Source organism: Thalassophryne amazonica, chromosome 15, assembly GCF_902500255.1.
Source record: "Thalassophryne amazonica chromosome 15, fThaAma1.1, whole genome shotgun sequence".
In the NCBI taxonomy this organism is placed as follows: Eukaryota; Metazoa; Chordata; class Actinopteri; order Batrachoidiformes; family Batrachoididae; genus Thalassophryne; species Thalassophryne amazonica.
In genome coordinates, this window is record NC_047117.1 from 10243625 (window position 1) to 10266821 (window position 23197).

General features: G+C 40.2%; 1 protein-coding gene across 1 annotated transcript; it reads left to right on the forward strand.

The window, feature by feature from the left end:
- Nucleotides 1-1485: 1485 nt before the first annotated feature.
- LOC117526903 (dnaJ homolog subfamily A member 3, mitochondrial-like) lies at nt 1486-15051 on the forward strand. Its single transcript, XM_034188981.1, has 12 exons — nt 1486-1709; nt 4209-4324; nt 4540-4623; nt 5047-5256; nt 5359-5511; nt 5652-5799; nt 5904-5968; nt 6129-6257; nt 12295-12419; nt 13386-13480; nt 13588-13707; nt 15035-15051. Exons 1-11 carry the CDS (start codon nt 1505-1507, stop codon nt 13698-13700), a joined length of 1443 nt encoding a protein of 480 aa, XP_034044872.1. The 5' UTR covers nt 1486-1504; the 3' UTR covers nt 13701-13707; nt 15035-15051.
- The last annotated feature ends 8146 nt before the right edge of the window (nt 15052-23197 follow it).

A 23197-nucleotide genomic window follows, 5' to 3' on the forward strand; every position in this document is an offset into this window, starting at 1 on the left:
GGCGCCATCTACTGTCTGAAAAATAGCAATGCCTTGGTTTGTTATGCAAAGTTATTGAACACTTTTTCAAAGTAATTATTGTAGGAAAAAAATTATTTATTTTCTTTTTTTTGACGAAATTTTCTCGTGGAGTTTTAGTCAGCTAAAGGGATTATATGATGCACATTCCAACAAACTAATGTACAGCAGCAGTTTTCTTCAACGCAAATGTTGATTGTGTAGATGAAAATTTTAAAATATTCTGAAAACTTCTCATCTTAAACTGTTGTTTTTTTTTTCTGTTGCTAGATATTCTGCAATACATTAAAACGTAGTAAAATAAATAATAATTCAAACAAAGCGTGCAGTGATGTCCTTTATTAATGGTTCATAATGACTCTTTTTTGTAAAGGGTGAGGAAGTGTTTTAAAGAAATTTATTGAAATTGGATTCACAAATGTTTCTTTGTTTGATTATTAAAAAGTATCTTGATTTCTTTAGTTATGCTGCCTGGTGCAACACAAACTTGCTGATCACTGTCATGAAAATGATTGTCTAAACCTCTTACAGACTTTCAAAGTAAGAAACCTAAAAGGAGGAGGAGTTTCATTCATTCATGGAAATTACATTTTGAGCAGCTTGTATTTTATTTTATTTTTTTTAAATAGCAGATTCAGTGTACCTAAAACTTTGTCACTAAGGGTCCTTAGGCAAGGTCTTTAATCCCCTAGTTGTCCCTGGTGTGTCGTGAGCGCCTTGCATGGCAGCAGCCTGACATCGGTGTGTTAGTGTGAATGTGAGGCATCACTGTAAAGTGCTTTGAGCTTCTGATCCAGATGAAGTGCTATATAAATGAACTGTTAAACTGTTGGTTACAGAGCTGACCGTGAGGACAAAAAAGGGAAACGTAAAAAAAAATGGTAAATGTTAACTTGTTTTGGATTTTCAGTTTTTTAAATGTATTAAATACGAGTTTTAGGGCCACATTGAATCTTTTTTTTTTTTTTTTTTGGACTTCGAGAATAAAGTCGTAATATTACGAGAATAAAGTCGTAATACTGCGAGAAAAAAGGTCGTGATATTACAAGAATAAAGTCGTAATTTTACGAGAAAAAAAAAGTCGTAATAAAAAAAGTCGAAATATTATATTATGGCTTTATTCTCGTAATATTAGGACTTTATTTCTGGTAAAATTACGAATTTATTTTCCTAAAATTACGACTTTATTCTCATAATATTACGACTTTTTTTCTCGTAAAATTACGACTTTATTCTCGAAGTCTTAAAATTACGACTTTATTCTTAGTCTAAAAAAAAAATTCAATGTGGCCCTAAAACGCCGTCGTAATTATATTATTTTATTTATTCTGAAATTTTATGTTTGGTTGCATCATGGAGCACGCGACGAGAGGGCGTTTCGTACCCTTAAGACACGCCCCTCTAAAAATCTCATTCGTCGTGGGAAAACTAAAGTAGGCGTGTCCGCACATGCGCACTCAGCTGCTGAGCCGGTGTTTACGGAAAAATGGCGTCTTCCACAGTCCGTCTGACAGCACGCTGGCGAACTGCTGTAGTTTTTACTGGATGTAGACGCCAGTTTTCATCATTTTTCTTCGTCAGACATGGAGAGGTTCTTACAGGGAGGACAGTGGACATGGTTCGGGTCGGGTCAGTCGGTGCTGCGAGCTTTTGGAGGACTGAAAAAGCGGTGACATTGAGCAAACTGATCGGTGAGATACGGCTAACTGAGCTGAGCATTAGCGGTGTGTTTGGAGTCAAAGTTGTGTTTAATCATACAAAAATAACAATTTGGCTAACAGCAAAATTTATATTTATTTGTATGAGCAATGTGGGGGGTGCTCCGGGAGTACGGGGTCCTTTGCTAAGGGCTATCCGGTCCCTGTACGACCACAGCAGGAGCTTGGTTCGCATTGCCGATAGTTAGTCAAACCTGTTTCCAGTGCACGTTGGCCTCCGCCAGGGCTGCCCTTTGTCACCGGTTCTGTTCATTATTTTTATGGACAGAATTTCTAGGCGCAGCCATGGTGTAGAGGGGGTCTGGTTTGGGAACCACAGAATCTCATCTCTCCTGTTTGCGGACGATGTGGTTCTGTTGGCTTCGTCAAATCAGGACCTTCAGCGTGCACTGGGGCGGTTTGCAGCCGAGTGTGAGGCGTCCGGGATGAAGATCAGCACCTCCAAATCTGAGGCCATGGTTCTCGACCGGTAAAAGGTGCTTTGCCCTCTTCAGGTCAGTGGAGTGTCCTTGCCTCAAGTGGAGGAGTTTAAGTATCTCGGGGTCTTGTTCACGAGTGAGGGACGGATGGAGCGTGAGATCGATAGACGGATCGGTGCAGCATCTGCAGTGATGCGGTCCCTATATCGGCCCGTCATGGTGACGAGAGAGCTGAGTAGGGGGGCAAAGCTCTCGATTTACCGATTGATCTACGTTCCGGTCCTCACCTATGGTCATGAGATTTCGCTCATGACCGAAAGAACAAGATCGCGAGTACAAGCGGCCGAGATGAGTTTCCTCCGCAGGGTGGCTTGGCGCTCCCTTAGAGATAGGGTGAGGAGCTCGGTCACTCGGGAGGAGCTCGGAGTCGAGCCGCTGCTCCTCCACATCGAAAGGAGTCAGTTGAGGTGGCTTGGGCATCTTTTCCAGATGCCCCCTGGACGCCTCGCTGGAGAGGTGTTCCGGGCACGTCCCATCGGGAGGAGGCCCCGGGGAAGACCCAGGACACGCTGGAGGGACTACATCTCTCGGCTGGCTTGGGAACGCCTTGGGGTTCCCCCGGAGGAGCTGGGGGACGTGTGTGTGGATCGGGAGGTCTGGGCGGCTTTGCTTGATCTGCAGCCCTCGCAACCCGACTCCGGATAAAGCGGAAGAAAATGGATGGATGGATGGATGGATGGATGGATGTACGAGCAATGATTTATAATTTCGGTCACAGTATGGCAGGAAATGACTAAAACCAAAAGTAATTACCAAGGAATTAGCCAACAAGGGATTAACTACAATTTAATGTGTTACTAAAATATTTGGGTCGCATGGTGCGTTTCTGGGCATGAGGTCCTTCAGCACTATTTTTTAAAAACTTATACACCACATTACAAATCAATACTTCCAACTCTTTAACTTGCGGAAGTCCTGACAGTTATGATTTTTTTTTTTTTAATTTGCTCAGTGTTAAAGATAGGGATTTTCCTGACACTGCCCTTCGACCTATGACCTTGGAAATTGAATCACTTCTTGCCTATCAGGATATGGATCTTGAGTAAAAATTTCATAACAATATATGAAAAATTGTGGGCTCCAGGCTGTTTACAAACAGGTGCACAAACAATCAAAACTCCAACTTTCCTCCTCCAAAAGATTATCTTTGGAAAATCTGTTTACCAAATAAACCTTACTAGTTGTGTGACTACTTCTTCCTAAAACACACATTTTAACCATTTTGGTGTATTCACCGTCAAAGCCCATAAAAAACACTGATTTCACACTAGAAAAAACAGTTTTCCCCATTCATTTCAATAGAGAGCCTTGAGGGGCGTCACCTTACATGATGTCATCAAAGTCCACATTCCTCAAGCTTCATGTTCCTGAGCATTCATCAGCAGCAGGTGAAATCAGGGTAAGTTCCCCATGTTCATGACTTAACTTCTCAGGGCACATGGTACCAAAATAAAACAGTACATCAATATTTCCATAATTCTTCATTTAGAATAGTTGGCTCATTTGACATTTTATTTACCCCAGTGACTGGAGAAGGCCACGACCACGTTTCACTGGCTGGAACAGATAAATGTTTACTTCTGACAAGTGAGGAAGGGTTTGATGTCTGCCTGGGTGGTTGTCTTCCAGCACTTAAGGCATTTCTCTCGTGGTCGATGCAGTGGCACAGTGCATGCTTATACACTGGCTATTCACTCATACAGGTTGAAATGAGTCAGTGGGGTGATCAACGCCAACACACGTTGGTATTTTCGACAAAGGTGATGTAACGTCATGTTTCTTAATACCATCATGTCACTTATTTCATGTAATAACATTACGATTTGATCCAGATGTGTTGCCATAATCTGAGGCTGACATCGCTAAATAAGACACCTGTGAGGGAAAACGACCACTTACTGATCAAAAACAGATTCCTTTCTTCTTGCATATCTCCATGACATAATCTGCTTTTATCCGGAGTTGGTCATTGTGTATCGCATTTTGTTCGCAGCTTTTAGAAGTCAGCCTTTCCACACGAGCAGCGCGGTGACAAACAAGGATTACTACGAACTCTTAGGCGTCCCTCGTACTGCCTCACAGAAGGACATCAAGAAGGCCTACTATCAGGTCAGCCACATGCGCCTACACTTCATCTTTTTTTCTTTCTCTCTTTCTTCTTTCCGATAAAATATGATGAGAGACACAATAAGGGTGTGTGTATGTGTGCATGTAAAATTATAGAATTGTGTGTATGCAAGTCAGGAGTGTTAGGACATGCACTTTGTTTGTATTCTCCTCATTTGTCAAATTTGGCTTCAATCTTTGCTTATTTTGTTCTGCAGATGGCAAAGAAGTGGCACCCGGACACAAACCCAGATGACCCAGACGCCAAGGAAAAGTTTGCAAAGTTGGCTGAAGCCTATGAGGTAGAGGGAAAATCTGTTTTTGCTTTGTTTGTTTTTTCCTCTAACAGCAGTGACTGTAGCCTTTTAACTAAAAACAAAAAAGGAATTCCTGTTCCGTTGTGTATTTCCTCTCTTACTTTTCCATTTAGGGTTGGTGACCCACAGGGAGTGCACCTTTTTGTTGCCATAAAACACCAATATGAAGTCCCATTAACTTTTGAACTTAAAGTCTTAACCATTTATCTTGAACAGTTTGTTTTCCAAGGTGTGTGTAATCTCATCTGGAGTAGAAGTGTACAGTCTGGCTTCGCTCAAAATGTACCCCAGATTATACACCAGTCTAGGCTGTTTTGTCCCCTGGGGTACATTGAGGGTTAGGTCAGATTTTACAGTCTTGGAAGTGGATAACCTGAGCTGCCTCACTGGTTCCTGTTTTTTGTGAAGGTGCTGAGTGATGAAGTGAAAAGGAAACAGTATGATACTTATGGAGCAGCGGGCTTTGACCCAAACCATGCTGAAGCTGGCCAGCAGCAGTACTACAGGGCGAGTAGCACAACGATGGACCCAGAGGAACTCTACAGGAAAATATTTGGAGAGTTTGCTGGAGGCATGGGCTTTGGAGACATCAACAGCATGTTTGACCACAGACCTGAGGTAGGAACCGTGTCTCTGTAGAACCTAAATGAGACGTGTGTGTGGTTGTTTAATTAGAACTTTTTTGATGTTGTAAATTGAGGTATGCTAACATTTCCTCAGTTTGTGATGGAGCTGACATTCATGGAGGCGGCGAAGGGTGCCAAAAAGGAGATCAGAGTTAACTTTGAAGATGACTGTCCAAGGTGTGGGGGCACTGGCGGTGAGCCGGGCACCAAAGTGTCCAAATGCCACTACTGCAACGGCACTGGAATGGTGAGTTTGAGTCAGAGAGGTGTTGACAGAGTGTTGAGAATATTTGTCATTTACGCTGCTCCACACTCTGCTGGCCAACATGTGGGTCACCGCATCTTTACGGCAAACCTGATCTCGGTTGAACCTACGTCTCTCTGCAGGAGTCGAGCACCACGGGACCATTTACGATGCGCCTCACATGTCGGCGCTGCGGTGGGAAAGGCTTCTTCATTATCACACCCTGCGGTCTGTGTCAAGGAGCATGTCAGCTCATGCAGAGGCGGACGGTCACCGTGCCCGTACCATCCGGTAGGTTTTCTGGAACATTTGGCAAGTCAGAGTTTGTAGACGTAATAAAATTCACACCAAATACATTAATGCTGAAATCTTTGTTTTACTTCCCTCCTGCTCAGGAGTAGAAGATGGTCAGACGGTGGCTGTGACGGTCGAGAGTAAACAAATCCTTGTTACATTCAGAGTGAGTTTCTGTGATATTAAGACCCAATAACCATATTCTCTTTACTCATTTCTTATTCTCATCAAGTGTTTAACATGTAACGTATCCTTTGAAACAAACAAACGTAAGCGGAGTATCGCCACTTTAGAGGTTGACGTTGGGTCACGTTTGGTGCCTTCAGGTGCAGCAGAGTCCATTGTTCAGGCAGTTTGGAGCAGATATCCACTCCGATGTTTTTATCTCTGTGGCTCAGGCCATCCTGGGTGGCACAGTCACTGCACAGGGGCTCCACAGCACCATCAGCTTAGCGGTGAGCTAATAGCATAACACACGCAAAACATGTCCCAGGTTCTTCATCGGAATAACGTGTTGGCCGTGACACAGGCGAGTTAAAAGTTTTTACCTGCAGGTTTAGAACTGCACAGCGTTAGTATGGGTGTATTTTTGACATTTACTTGAGGTATCACTTACACTTCGTATCAAGGTAAAACTTGATGCATAAGGTTAGTAACACATTGGACATGAGGCACATTTCAGTTCCGATTTTGGCCAACGGGTGTCAGTCGACACAAATCCAGTGCACCATTTGTTTGTTTAAAGGTGTCATTTTTTAAAATGGCAAATTTGGGTCTAAACCACTTTATGTCCACATCTGTACCTGCTTTGTTAAACAGTTTGAATGAATAGTGGGAAATATCAGGATATTTGACTAATGAATCTAAATCAGTGACTATGTTGATCTCAGGAAAATGTCCAACAGAACTTGAAAGAGAGGTACTTTTTAAATGGACTACCAAAGGATTAAAATATTTAGGTGTCATTACCCCCCCCCCAGCTCTCTAAACAAGGTCACTGACCCTAAAGAGATTCCCTCCTTTGCACAGTGATCTATTCAACAATTCAGTGTTACAACCAAAACTATGATACATACACTTTTCTTTCCTTTATATTTGAGATCCTTGACCATGAAAACATGCCACTAGAACTTGGAATCACTTTTATGTCTTTATTAGTTCAAAGGTTATTGTATAAAATGATTTTTTTCGGTAATGGCGGTTTTCTTCTGGATCTAGCTCCATAACATTTGAAGCTACATCAAATTTGATGACACCTTACTGGATCAGTACAGATTCAGCTACAATTTGGTGTTAGTTGTGCATCTCTAGCTTCATTTGTCACCTCACACTGACACATTTTCTATTTTCCCTATATTTTTGCATATTCTGGCTCACCAGATCTGGAATCCGGATCCGATCATCACCAAACTTTGTTGTTTGATAGAACATTTGACTATGTTACACCCTAATTTTTTTCAAGCCTTTCTGCCTTGTTTTTGTGGAGCTAGAAACTAGAATGTCAAAATTCCCCCTATCCCGCAATGGTGAAGAATCCTTTAAAAAATTCCTGGATCCGGATAAAGTTACCTAATTTTAAAACATACTATTGGGCAGCACAATTTAGGGCTGTAGTATTATGGATTGCCAAAGAAACATACTGTGTGATTGGGAATGGAGCAAAATGCAAGTAAAAATGTACCTTTGGAAGCAGTTCCTTTCTTGATGGAGAAGGCACAGAAGAAAGCTTTGATACATAATGAATGGATCAGGAGAACACTGAAAATATGGACTTTAAAAATGTCAAACTCCATCTGTAGGGCTATTAAAATGGCAGCAAATCCAGAATTTTTACCATCTGTTATGGATGTAGCTGGTGACAACAAAGGGTTAGTGTACAGTAGTGTTCAGAATAATGGTAGTGCTATGTGACTAAAAAGATTAATCCGGGTTTTGAGTATATTCTTATTGTTACATTGAAAACAAGGTACCAGTAGATTCAGTAGATTCTCACAAATCCAACAAGACCAAGCATTCATGATATGCACACTCCTAAGGCTATGAAATTGTGCTATTAGTAAAAAGTAGAAAAGGGGGTGATCACAATAATAGTAGCATCTGCTGTTGATGCTACAAACTCAAAACTATTATGTTCAAACTGCTTTTTTTTTTTAGCAATCCTGTGAATCACTAAACTAGTATTCAGTTGTATAATCACAGTTTTTCATGATTTCTTCACATGTGCGAGGCATTCATTTTGTTGGTTTCGAACCAAGATTTTGCTCATTTACTAGTGTGCTTGGGGTCATTGTCTTGTTGAAACACCCATTTCAAGGGCATGTCCTCTTCAGCATAAGACAACATGACCTCTTCAAGTATTTCGACATATCCAATATGATCCATGATACCTGGTATGTGATATATAGGCCCAACACCATAGTAGGAGAAACATGCCCATATCATGATGCTTGCACCACCATGCTTCACTGTCTTCACTGTGAACTGTGGCTTGAATTCAGAGTTTGGGGGTCATCTCACAAACTGTCTGCGGCCCTTGGACCCAAAAAGAACAATTTTACTCTCATCACTCCACAAAATATTCCTCCATTTCTCTTTAGGCCAGTTGATATGTTCTTTGGCAAATTGTAACCTCTTCTGCACATGTCTTTTATTTAACAGAGGGACTTTGCGGGGGATTCTTGCAAATAAATTAGCTTCACACAGGCGTCTTCTAACTGTCACAGCACTTACAGGTAACTCCAGACTATCTTTGATCATCCTGGAGCTGATCAATGGGTGAGCCTTTGCCATTTTGGTTATTCTTCTATCCATTTTGATGGTTTTCTGTTTTCTTCCATGTGTCTCTGTTTTTTTTTTGTCCATTTTAAAGCATTGGAGATCATTGTAGATGAACAGCCTATAACACTATGTAACACAATTTTTGTTCCTGGCTTCTAAGTGTTATATTTCAACTGCTTATGTCTAAAGTCTATGGAAAAATGACTACATTCAGCACAAACTTTGATTTTATTTTTTTTAACATTCTAGAAAGTTCTAAAAGTTTCTTGAAATTTCTAGATAATTCTGGAAACTTCTAGAAAATTCTGGACAGTTCTAGCAGTTGAAGAATTTCTAGAAGACTACTCAGCAGTAGTGAAGCCGAATCGAGAATATTCTTGAAAACAGACAAATTTCAAAATATCATTGTCCTGATCACAGAAGCAAAGTTTCTGTGGAATAACAGCTATTTTCTATTTATTTAAGGCATAACAGGTTAGGAAAACACACTGTGTACCCAGGAACAAAACAAAAATAAAAATTTGTTACATAGTGTAATTTTTTTGCACCTGCGTATAAGTTTTCCCCTCTCCAATCAACTTTTTAATCAAACTATGCTGTTCTTCTGAACAATGTCTTGAATGTCCCATTTTCCTCAGGCTTTCAAAGAGAAAAGCATGTTCAACAGGTGCTGGCTTCATCCTTGAATAGGGGACACCTGATTCACACCTGTTTGTTCCACAAAATTGACAAACTCACTGACTGAATGCCACACTACTATTATTGTGAACACCCCCTTTTCTACTCTTTTTACTAATAGCCCAATTTCATAGCTTTAAGAGTGTGCATATGAATGCTTGGTCTTGTTGGATTTGTGAGAATCTACTGAATCTACTGGTACCTTGTTTCCCATGTAACAATAAGAAATATACTCAAAACCCGGGTTAATCTTTTTAGTCACATAGCACTACTATTATTCTGAACACTACTGTATGTAGCCCAACTGTTTAAGGAATGAACCACGAAATCCTTTGAAGAACTGAGAAAGGAAATTAATCTGCTAGCTCATGACTTTTTTTTATAACTATGACACAATCTCAGTGAAAACAAAAGTGGGAACTGGAAACAAATATAATAGAAGATGGAAAATGGGAAGAAACATTCAAAGCAGGTCTTAGACTAACAGCCCAACATGGAGGGAATTTGAGTGGGAAATAAAAATGGGTTACTTTAACACACCGTCTGTCACTTCAAAATACAGTAACACATCAGAACTATGTTGAAGGGGATCTACGAGGTCTGTCAATAAAGTATAGGTCCTTTTTATTTTTTTCAAAAACTATATGGATTTCATTCATATGTTTTTAAGTCAGACATGCTTGAACCCTCGTGCGCATGCGTGGGTTTTTCCACGCCTGTCGGTGACGTCATTCGCCTTTGAGCACTCCTTGTGGGAGGAGTTGTCCAGCCCCTTGTCGGAATTCCTTTGTCTGAGAAGTTGCTGAGAGACTGGCGCTTTGTTTGATCAAATTTTTTCTAAACCTGTGAGACACATCGAAGTGGACACGGTTCGAAAAATTAAGCTGGTTTTCAGTGAAAATTTTAACGGCTGATGAGAGATTTTGAGGTGATACTGTCGCTTTAAGGACTTCCCACAGAGCGAGACGTCGTGCAGCGGTCCCTGTGCCACCGCACCGCGCCGGCTGCGTCCCGACGCGCGGACCTGTCCGCACGTCTTTAATTAAAAAAATCTCCTTTAACAGTGGAATATCCGGATAAAATGCTGAAACCGACTTCTTCTGAAACTTCTCAGTTCTCACGACGTCCTGGATCGATAGAGCCTGAAATGTGGAGGTTTTCAGCTTGAAACAGGCTGACGACGGCGCCTGAGAGCACTGCGCGACGTCTCGCACCGTGGAAGTCCTTAAAGCGACAGTATCACCTCAAAATCTCTCATCAGCTGTTAAAATTTTCACCGAAAACCAGCTTAATTTTTCAAACCGTGTCCACTTCGATGTGTCTCACAGGTTTAGAAAAAATTTTGATCAAACAAAGCGCCAGTCTCTCAGCAACTTCTCAGACAAAGGAATTCCGACGAGGGGCTGGACGACTCCTCCCACAAGGAGTGCTCAAAGGCGAATGACGTCACCGACAGGCGTGGAAAAACCCACGCATGCGCACGAGGGTTCAAGCATGTCTGACGTAAAAACATGAATGAAATCCATATAGTTTTTGAAAAAAATAAAAAAGGACCTATACTTTATTGACAGACCTCGTAGATTAGTCAGGGACCACACACGCACACACATTTTGGGATTGTCCAAAGCTACTGTTTTTTTTTTTGGTTTTTTTTTGAAGGATATTCAAAAGGAAATTAAACAGATTTTGCATATCAGTTTTACTTTGGATCCAGCACTTTACATATAAGGAATACTTCCTGATGGTATGAGAAATGGAAAATTGATTTATGTGTTGTAAATTCTGCTTTTAATTGCAAAGAAAACAATAACTGCTACCTGGATGAAACCAGAAACTCCCAGTATAAGACCTTTATTCCAGAGACAGGATAAAGGTCTTTATTATGCAGAAAGTCACAGGTTTGCTGATATATGGGCACCAGTGATACAGACATTACCAGACCTCTAATCACCTGTTTTTTTTTTTTTTTTTTTCTCTCTCTCTCCTCTGTTGGTTTTATCATTTTAAGTGTTATTTTGTCTTGTATTTGTATTGATATCTGCTTCTTACGGAGCCCACCTAGGGACATGGTGGTTAATTTTTTTTGGCCTAGATTATTGCGTTCCCTCGCAATACTTTTGCATTCCCTCGCAATAACTTTTGCATCCATATTTCCAGCCTGGCGACACACAGGTTCGTTGAATTGTTTGGATGGCTTGCACATCATGGATAACCAGAACTTGATTAAGACTCTGAAGCGTATTTGAAAGAAAAATGGTCTGTTTCGGTGGAGATATGATGCCCTAGAAGATGCCGTGCGCTTTATTTGGGGGGAACTCCGAGGCTCTGGAAGCCTGCATAGCTACTGAGTTACAGGTGTTGCTACTTACTATCACTGTTGTATAAATAAACTGTATTACATATGGAGTCTTACAGCTGTTCAAGTTGCAGGAACTTACTCCCTCATCTCACGGGGTCCCATTCCCTCGTGAATCCTGGTGCCGTGTGAGTGTGTGTGTGCGCTCATATATGCGTTCATTCTCCCCCCACCTGACTCAATGTAATACGCTTCAGAGTCTTAATGATGTTCTGGTTATCCATGATGTGCAATCCATCCAAACGATTCAACAAACCTGGGTGTCACCAGGCTGGAAATATGGACTCAAAAGTTATTGCGAGGGAACGCAAAAGGTATTGTGAGGGGAATGCAATAATTTGGGCCCAAAAAAATTCACCATGTCCCTAGGCGGGCTCCGTAGCTTCTCTATGAAGGTATTTGTTTACTTTAACTTATTTTTGACATATGCGGCTCCTTTGTTGTTTTTGTTGTCATGTGTTATATTGAAAATTAAAAGTAAGTTTAAAAAAAAAAAAAAAAACACTTTTCAGTATGCCGGTGTCCAAAAGCTTTCAACTAGTTTATCAGAGTTTAAAAAAAAAAAGACTTTATATTGTTTTCCCAAGAATCAAAGCATTTCATAAAAAAAAAAAAAAAAAAAAAAAATGTTATTGGAGAATTCTTTTTTGACTATGTTGATATTTTCCCCCCTATGTCAGATTCCTCCTGGTTGCCAGGGTGACCAGGTGATCCGGCTGCAGGGAAAGGGCATTTTTAAGCAGTTAAACAACTACAGGAGCGCTTACGGGGATCACTACGCCCACATCAAAGTCAAGGTGCCCAAGTAAGAGCCCACCCTACTGGATTATATTACTGTAAGGCCTTTTTAATGGGTTTTAGAAGTGATACATCCCTTTTCTGATGGTTGAACCACAATCAGTTTGAGAGGAACCAAGGACATGCGTGTACATAGCTGAGGTCAGGCACCACACCAGGCTCATGGAAACTGCAAGAATCACTTTCCACTGTTTCTAAGTTTTTTGTTTTTAATAGAACCAGCACCTTGTAAATACATTCAGTGTTTGATAATTATTTTTAAATCAACAAAATAGCCAAATATGAATTTTTGTTAAACTGTTGGGTAAAGACTTTTTTTTATTATTATTATTAGTAACATCCAATCAAAGACCATCTTTCTCTTCTCAGTCTGTTCAGACCAAAAGAAACAGTTTACTCAAGTTCTGTGCCTCATACAATAAATAACATTAATTAGCCCGTTAGCTTCTGCTTGCTGATACATAATACACATTCATTTTGCTTTGTGTTGCTTGAAGCAATAGCACCATGTTTCAAAAATAAATGTAACTAATAGGCTGGTTCGATTTATGTGTGTCTTTGTTGTATTTTTTTCCTCTTGATTCATTGTTGGACAGATGCAATTTGTAGATTAGAAAATAGTTTTCATTTGTAGCATTATCACAAAATGAATCCAGAGGGTGGCTTATTATGTTTACAAATGACAGTTTTAATGAAATAGTCTGCTTATTATTCTTATTTTATTTTTTTTAATTATTGGACTTGATGGTCATTTTAAGGTTTTCTGTTACTTTGTACAAAGTAAATAACTCCTTAATTAGCCTCTTATTGTTGGGTGGCATTTCTGTGGAAATTGCTTTAAAAAAAGTCATAAAATGTTGACTGAAAATCAGTTCATCAAAATAAATAAGAATTAAATGGAACAAATACTGTGTGTAAAATCAGGACTATGAGCTGTTTGTGAGAAGTGATTGGGGGCCGTTTGTTTTTGCAGGAAGTTGACGCGTCGGCAGCGCTCTCTGATGTTGAGTTTTGCTGAGGAGGACACGGACGTCCAGGGGACGGTCACAGGCGTCAGCGCTTCTCAAGGTCCCGATTATAGTTCAACTCACCCACACAAGAAAAACATCAAGAAACATTTACTGCAGACATGATCTGTAAAGTCACTGAGCTGACTGTGTGTTTGTGACCAACAGGGGGCAGCAGCACATCAGGATCGAAGGTGGAGAAGCAGCAGGAGGAGGAGGCAGCAGCAGGAGGAGGAGGAGGAGGTTTCTTCTCTAAAGTGAAGAGACTGCTGTTTGGTTGACATTCAGGTGGGAGCTTCTGACTCCTTTCAGCATTGATGTATGCCGCCCCCCCCCCCCCCCCCCCCCAAAAAAAAAAAAAAAAAATCTGGTCTTCATCAGCTTCTGCTGAACATGTTTTTAGTTTAATTCTGTACTATCACAATGAGATCAGTGAATTAAACATATCATGGTTAAATTTCTCCAACTTTTTTTTTATTCATTCATTATGCATTAACTCAAGTCTGTTCAGAGGGGTATTGGTTTTTAACCATTTTAAGTGAATTTTGAAACTTTATAATGTATTAAATCACCCACACACTCTGACAGAATTTTTTAATATTTACTGTTAAAAATCAAATGGCCTAAATGTGATTCTGTCTTTATGGATCTGTTTAAAAGCAACAAAAAAGTATAATTAATCCAGTCACAGGTGAGTGCTTTGAAAATAATTATTAAATACATCTATCTTTAATATAAAATTCAAAGCCGAAAGTTGACGGTTAAGTCACCATGTCTTAAAGGGGTCATTGTGCAAAATCTTTTTTTTTCGTTATGTTTAAATACTCGTGTTTGGGGCTCCGTACTGAACATGTCCAACAGTATTTTATTTTATTATTATTATTATTATTTTATATATATATATATATAAATTTTCTGTGAGTTTACAACTCTTTGTCTCAGGGTGGATGTTGTTGCTATGACCTGGCCATCACAGAGACTTATTTTTCTCAGTAGCATGAAGAAATAATGGACAAACCATAATTCTCTGGGACCGTTTGATCGCAGCGGGACCACTGAAAGAGGGGAACGGACCTGACAGCCCCACATTTAGTAGCTTGTTCAAGGAGTGAAATTACATATATTTTGATTTAGACTGTTGTCTCATTCGTGCGTAAATATGACTGAAATTTAATTTGACCTCCTTCCAGTTTCCAGCATGTCTGAGTTATTTGAAATACTGAATTTACACTTAATCTTCAAAAATTTCATATTGCTATTACATTTTGTTAAACATGAACAGTTGTACGAAACATAATTTGTTAGTATTTGAACTGCAAAAAATGCAATTTTTAAATTTATTTATTTATTTGTGGTCCAAAACTGATATTTGTGTCTGGATCCTATCCTCGGTACACTATACAAGTATGTGGACTGATCCTTATTTTGTTTTTCTCAGGGAGGCGTAATGGCAGATGATTCTCGGCACGCTAGTACGCGTTGTTATATCATAAAATCTGTTGCTGCGTGAATCTGAATATAAGAAACTTTTACCAAAGTAAAACCAAAGTATTCACAGGACAAACTGATTTAATTTACATCAGATTTTCATTTCATCTGTTTGTCTCATCTCCAGGCTGAAAATCGCAACAACAAAAAAGCTTCTGCCTTCAGTTGGTTTGGGAGTTTCTTTTAAGGACGATGAGGCATTACGCGGCACAGCGTGCGTTGACGCAGTCACACGTCACTGAACAGACCAGACACCAGGACCAATGACTCAGTCCTCCAGGAAGTCCAGGAAGAGAAGCTCAACGGTGCCTCTAAAAGGGTGACCTGCAGAGGGTGCCACTGTGGCTTAATTGTTTCTTGGTTACTGTGTTTGAATATTTGTTGCTCAGTTCCACAAAGTGCAGTACAGGCACTAAAAGGTTCCCTAGAAAGTCCCGTTTTTTGCACTGGATTGTACTACAGTGATACAGAATGTACAACTGTTGACGGCCGTCTGTCAAGAAAACGCCAACCTCTGTGGATGCTAACAGAAGTGAGTGGTTTCTGCAAAGTGTTATAAGTTTTTGCCGCCATCTAGTATTGAGGTGTCAAATTGCAACCAAATCAATAGCTGCTTTTTACCCTTCGTTTCCACGACTGCAAAAGATGTCCTAGCGAATTCAACTGGATTCAACTTCCTGTTATCATGGATGCAGTTTTATGAAACGTACTGATAGAAACGCGTGAGAGAAAAATGCACGGAACGTGACGTTAGTCATGCACTGACACGTGATGAAGCTCAGGTGACATACAATCCACCAATCAAATGATAAGGATCTGTTTTGGCATCATAATGAAACTACAACCCCTGGCAAAAATTATGGAATCACCGGCCTCAGAGGATGTTCATTCAGTTGTTTAATTTTGTAGAAAAAAAGCAGATCACAGACATGACACAAAACTAAAGTCATTTCAAATGGCAACTTTCTGGCTTTAAGAAACACTATAAGAAATCAGGAAAAAAAAATTGTGGCAGTCAGTAACGGTTACTTTTTAGACCAAGCAGAGGGAATAAATTATGGAATCACCCTGTAAATTTTCATCCCCTAAACTAACACCTACATCAAATCAGATCTGCTCGTTAGTCTGCATCTAAAAAGGAGTGATCACACCTTGGAGAGCTGTTGCACCAAGTGGATTGACATGAATCATGACTCCAACATGAGAGATGTCAATTGAAACAAAGGAGAGGATTATCAAACTCTTAAAAGAGGGTAAATCATCACGCAATGTTGGAAAAGACGTTGGTTTTTCACAGTCAGCTGTGTCTAAACTCTGGACCAAATACAAACAACATGGGAAGGTTGTTAAAGGCAAACATACTGGTAGACCAAGGAAGACATCAAAGCGTCAAGACAGAAAACTTAAAGCAATATGTCTCAAAAATTGAAAATGCACAACAAAACAAATGAGGAACGAATGGGAGGAAACTGGAGTCAACGTCTGTGACCGAACCGTAAGAAACCGCCTAAAGGAAATGGGATTTACATTCAGAAAAGCTAAACGAAAGCCATCATTAACACCTAAACAGAAAAAAACAAGGTTACAATGGGCTAAGGAAAAGCAATCGTGGACTGTGGATGACTGGATGAAAATCATATTCAGTGATGAATCTCAAATCTGCATTGGGCAAGGTGATGATGCTGGAACCTTTGTTTTGTGCCGTTCCAATGAGATTTATAAAGATGACTGCCTGAAGAGAACATGTAAATTTCCACAGTCATTGATGATATGGGCTGCATGTCAGGTAAAGGCACTGGGGAGATGGCTGTCATTACATCATCAATAAATGCACAAGTTTACATTGATATTTTGGACACTTTTCTTATCCCATCAATTGAAAGGATGTTTTGGGATGATGAAATCATTTTTTAAGATGATAATGCATCTTGCCATAGAGCAAAAACTGTGAAAACATTCCTTGCAAAAAGACACATAGGGTCAATGTCATGGCCTGCAAATAGTCCGGATCTTAATCCAATTGAAAATCTTTGGTGGAAGTTGAAGAAAATGGTCCATGACAAGGCTCCAACCTGCAAAGCTGATCTGGCAACAGCAATCAGAGAAAGTTGGAGCCAGATTGATGAAGAGTACTGTTTGTCACTCATTAAGTCCATGCCTCAGAGACTGCAAGCTGTTATAAAAGCCAGAGGTGGTGCAACAAAATACTAGTGATGTGTTGGAGCGTTCTTTTGTTTTCAATGATTCCATAATTTATTCCTCAGAATTGAGTGATTCCATATTTTTTTCCCTCTGCTTCGTCTAAAAAAGTAACTGTTACTGACTGCCACAATTTTTTTTCCTGATTTCTTATAGTGTTTCTTAAAGCCAGAAAATTGCCATTTGAAATGACTTTAGTTTTGTGTCATGTCTGTGATCTGCTTTTTTTCTACAAAATTAAACAACTGAATGAACATCCTCCGAGGCCGGTGATTCCATAATTTTTGCCAGGGGTTGTAATCCTAATCTAATGTCCATATAAACAACAGGATAAATTGGACTGAAGCAGAGTCCACGCTGTTAGCAGCCCAAACCTCGCTAACGCCGCTCCTGCGTGTACAGAAACGTGCAGCATGCATAAACATTTTTCCAGAGCGATCTGACCCGCATCCTTTTCAAGAACGGAATTCAAGGTTGCTGGAATAATTGCATTCTGCAACCTTACTGCTACAATTCAAAATGCTGCAGCTAGAGTACTAACGGGGACTAGAAGGAGAGAGCATATCTCACCCATATTGGCCTCTCTTCATTGGCTTCCTGTTAATTCTAGAATAGAATTTAAAATTCTTCTTCTTATAAGGTTTTGAATAATCAGGTCCCATCTTATCTTAGGGACCTCGTAGTACCATATCACCCCAATAGAGCGCTTCGCTCTCAGACTGCAGGCTTACTTGTAGTTCCTAGGGTTTGTAAGAGTAGAATGGGAGGCAGAGCCTTCAGCTTTCAGGCTCCTCTCCTGTGGAACCAGCTCCCAATTTGGATCAGGGAGACAGACACCCTCTCTACTTTTAAGATTAGGCTTAAAACGTTCCTTTTTGCTAAACCTTATAGTTAGTGCTGGATCAGGTGACCCTGAACCATCCCTTAGTTATGCTGCTATAGACTTAGACTGCTGGGGGGTTCCCATGATGCACTGTTTCTTTCTCTTTTTGCTCTGTATGCACCACTCTGCATTTAATCATTAGTGATCGATCTCTGCTCTCTTCCACAGCATGTCTTTTTCCTGGTTCTCTCCCTCAGCCCCAACCAGTCCCAGCAGAAGACTGCCCCTCCCTGACCCTGGTTCTGCTGGAGGTTTCTTCCTGTTAAAAGGGAGTTTTTCCTTCCCACTGTAGCCAAGTGCTTGCTCACAGGGGGTCGTTTTGACCGTTGGGGTTTTACATAATTATTGTATGGCCTTGCCTTACAATATAAAGCGCCTTGGGGCAACTGTTTGTTGTGATTTGGCGCTATATAAATAAAATTGATTTGATTTGTAGGTGGAATTCTTTCCCATTCTTGCTTGATGTACGACTTCAGTTGTTCAACAGTCCGAGGTCTCCGTTGTCATATTTTTGCCCTTCGTAATGCACCCACATTTTCAATGGGTGACAGGTCTGGACTGCAGGCAGGCCAGTCTAGTACCCGCATTCTTTTACTACGAAGCCACGCTGTTGTAACACGTGCAGAATGTGGCTTGACATTGTCTTGCTGAAATAAGCAGCGACGTCCCTGGGGTTGTGCAAAGCAATGTATTCTGTGTCTACCCCCACCTCCAATCTGGGGTAGTACCCCCAGTTTCCATAGCAACCACAAGATAAGTGGCAGTCCTCTTGGTGGCCACCCGACCTATTTTGAAAGTGACGAGATAAATTTAAGTTACACACGGCGCATTTGCAAAGTATTCACAGCACTTCACTTTTTCCACATTTTATTATGTTATAGCCTTATTCTAAAACGGAGTAAATACATTTTTTCCAACTGCACTCAACAAAAATATAAATGCAACACTTTTGGTTTTGCTCCCATTTTGTATGAGATGAACTCAAAGATCTAAAACTTTTTCCACATACACAATATTACCATTTCCCTCAAATATTGCTCACAAACCAGTCTAAATCTGTGATAGTGAGCACTTCTCCTTTGCTGAGATAATCCATCCCACCTCACAGGTGTGCCATATCAAGATGCTGATTAGACACCATGATTAGTGCACAGCTGTGCCTTAGACTGCCCACAATAAAAGGCCACTCTGAAAGGTGCAGTTTTATCACACAGCACAATGCCACAGATGTCGCAAGATTTGAGGGAGCGTGCAATTGGAATGCTAACAGCAGGAATGTCAACCAGAGCTGTTGCTCATGTATTGAATGTTCATTTCTCTACCATAAGCCGTCTCCAAAGGTGTTTCAGAGAATTTGGCAGTACATCCAACCAGCCTCACAACCGCAGACCACGTGTAACCACACCAGCCCAGGACCTCCACATCCAACATGTTCACCTCCAAGATTGTCTGAGACCAGCCACTCGGACAGCTGCTGAAACAATCAGTTTGCATAACCAAAGAATTTCTGCACAAACTGTCAGAAACCGTCTCAGAGAAGCTCATCTGCATGCTCGTCGTCCTCATCAGGGTCTCGACCTGACTCCAGTTCGTCGTCGTAACCGACTTGAGTGGGCAAATGCTCACATTCGCTGGCGTTTGGCACGTTGGAGAGGTGTTCTCTTCACGGATGAATCCCGGTTCACACTGTTCAGGGCTGCATTGCTGCATTCATCTGCATTCATCTTTCCCTCAATCCTGATTGGTTCTTCTGCTCCACACAGGGCATGTACAGTAGTGTTCAGAATAATAGTAGTGCTATGTGACTAAAAAGATTAATCCAACAAGACCAAGCATTCATGATATGCACACTCTTAAGGCTATGAAATTGGGCTATTAGTAAAAAAAAAAAAAGTAGAAAAGGGGGTGTTCACAATAATAGTAGCATCTGCTGTTGACGCTACAAACTCCAAACTATTATGTTCAAACTGCTTTTTTAGCAATCCTGTGAATCACTAAACTAGTATTTAGTTGTATAACCACAGTTTTTCATGATTTCTTCACATCTGCGAGGCATTAATTTTGTTGGTTTGGAATCTAGATTTTGCTCGTTTACTAATGTGCTTGAGGTCATTGTCTTGTTGAAACACCCATTTCAAGGGCATGTCCTCTTCAAGTATTTTGACATATCCAAACTGATCCATGATACCTGGTATGCGATATATAGGCCCAACACCATAGTAGGAGAAACATGCCCATATCATGATGGTTGCACTACCATGCTTCACTGTCTTCACTGTGAACTGTGGCTTGAATTCAGAGTTTGGGGGTCGTCTCACAAACTGTCTGCAGCCCTTGGACCCAAAAAGAACAATTTTACTCTCATCAGTCTACAAAATATTCCTCCATTTCTCTTTAGGCCAGTTGATGTGTTCTTTGGCAAATTGTAACCTCTTCTGCACGTCTTTTATTTACAGAGGGACTTTGCGGGGGATTCTTGCAAAAAATTAGCTTCACACAGGCGTCTTCTAACTGTCACAGCACTTACAGGTAACTCCAGACTATCTTTGATCATCCTGGAGCTGATCAATGGGTGAGCCTTTGCCATTCTGGTTATTCTTCTATCCATTTTGATGGTTGTTTTTCATTTTCTTCCACGCGTCTCTGTTTTTTTGTCCATTTTGAAGCATTGGAGATCATTGTAGATGAACAGCCTATAATTTTTTGCACCTGCTTATAAGTTTTCCCCTCTCCAATCAACTTTTTAATCAAAACTATGCTGTTCATCTGAACAATGTCTTTCAAAGAGAAAAGGGTGATTTTTGAGCTCTTTCAGTTCTTTGTAACGTGACCACTGAACGCCATCAGGACCATCAGTGGCACCGCTGCTACACAGTTTATTACAACATACAAATAAGATGGATGTAGGCATTGCGTTGTTAAAGCTGCTAATTGAACCGTGTTTGCTTGTTAAATCAGCTGGTGAGATGCAGTGTCGCAACTCGACTGCACTCAAGAGGCCGTTCTTCAGGGAAACACAACCTTTCCCAGCACAATCACATGTGTACAGTTCATATGTCAGAACACGCTTGTATGCACTGCCTCCTGAGAACTAAAAAACAAGAACAAAAAAAACATACTACCGTGGATGTCATTTATCTCACACTCCTACACTTGTTATTCGTGAAACAAGCTCATCCTAAATTTCACACGCAAGTGAGATGATCAGCGAGTCGCTGCTGCTCTGTTTGTTTCCTCTTATGATCAATGTGGGAAACACAAGGGTGATTCTTAGACTACGGGCACTTATGTTCTTTGATCATATTGTATGAAAAACAGAAAAAAGGGGAAATTTCACACTTATCTTTACAATGAAAGTGTGTTAAGAAATTTGTTCTAGTAGTCTATGATGACTTTTTCACCCTTTTTCAGCATCATTATAAGCAAATATTGCCATTTTGTGCTTGTCCCACACCCAGACTTTTGATCTTCAATGATAAAAATAAATGGTAAAGAAACGTTTTTCTAATGTTTTAAAATATCTCTGAATAAAATATCAGTAAAATAATCAAAACATAATTGGGGTATTCAGTGTCATACAACTGTTGTGATTTTTTTAAACAAAATGTAGTTGTCCCACACTATTGCCGTAATTTCCACCACAACACTGTAATGTCCCTTTTAACAGTTTGTATGAAAGATTGTTTGGGTAGTTTCTATGGAGATAAACAGTGACATCAGAGCACATGTATATAGCGCCAAATCACAACAAACAGTTGCCCCAAGGCGCTTTATATTGTAAGGCAATGGTGTGGTGGAAATTACATTTACAAGGCCAATAGTGCCCGTAGTTAAAGAATCACCCAAAAGCATGTTCAACAGGTGCTGGCTTCATCCTTACATAGGGGACACCTGATTCACACCTGTTTGTTCCATAAAATTGACAAACTCACTGATTGAATGCCACACTACTATTATTGTGAACACCCCCTTTTCTACTTTTTTTTTTTTTTTTTTACTAATAGCCCAATTTCATAGTCTTAAAAGTGTGCATATCATGACTGCTTGGTCTTGTTGGATTTGTGAGAATCTACTGAATCTACTGGTACCTTGTTTCCCATGTAACAATAAGAAATATACTAAAAACCTGGATTAATCTTTTTACTCACATAGCACTACTATTATTCTGAACACTACTGTATGTCGTATGGAGCCTGAGTGCAATACACACATGTAACACAAATCAGATATCAAATATTAAAAAATAATAATAATGGCGTAAAAGACAAGACAAATAGTGCAAGATTCACATAACACTAAAACGGGTGTAAGACAGGTAAACGGTGTAAAACACAGATCACCTGGACAGCAGGTCAGAAACGATGGAGGAACACAACACCTGATTGAGGTACTAAAGTAAATAGTAATAATAAATAGAAATTCTCCTGTGAGAAAGAAAGGACTCAAAAAGGGTTTTGCAGGTGGTATAATTAAGAAATAACACGGCCCCCATTTAAAGTAGATTTGAGTCATTTTCATTGTGACCTTTCACCTTTTAATAATGAATAAAGGCACTGTTTGACATGTTTGTTTGAGAAAACCAATTATAAGTTGTTCACAAAGACGTCTGGGCACGAAACTGCAAAGAGCCTGAAAAACCAACACATTTGAGATTCAAACTTTTCATCCAAAAGTGATTTAAGAAAAAAACTCTACAGCTGTACATTAAGTCAAAAGTTGAGTGGGAACAAAGTGACTAATAAAGACCTTTTCAAAATGATTGACAAAGAGGCTGTTAAAATATGGATGGAAATGTTAACATAAAGACATCATTTGACCCGACGTGTTATATGAAAGCTGCGTCGACCCCTCGCTTTACAAACACACAAAAGCGTCCGTGTGCCAATCATGTGTGAGTGACATCTGGTTGCTATGAGTAACTGGGAAAAAGTAAGTGGGGATAATGGAGGGTAATAATGGTATTTCCTAGCCATTATGTTGAAAGCAGGGTGTTGAGGTTAATTGAAGTTGTAGCTGCGCTTGTCTTCTTTTTTCTGATGCGTAATTACACTGTCAGCCTGTTTATGGACAGAAAGACGACTATTCACCCAAACTGTGGCTGCACCTTAGTTTGTTCATGAAACTCTCAGAAAACATCATCTAGTGACAGTTTGTCACATTTAGGGTCCTCACGCTCGCAGAATCCTAAAACAGGCAGGGTTTATTTTA

Coding starts and splice junctions, on each gene's coding strand:
- LOC117526903 (XM_034188981.1), top strand. CDS start 1,505: ATGGCGTCTTCCACAGTCCGTCTGACAGCACGCTGGCGAACTGCTGTA. Junction 5,257..5,358: donor TGTTTGACCACAGACCTGAG/GTAGGAACCGTG, acceptor ACATTTCCTCAG/TTTGTGATGGAGCTGACATT. Junction 12,420..13,385: donor ATCAAAGTCAAGGTGCCCAA/GTAAGAGCCCAC, acceptor TTGTTTTTGCAG/GAAGTTGACGCGTCGGCAGC.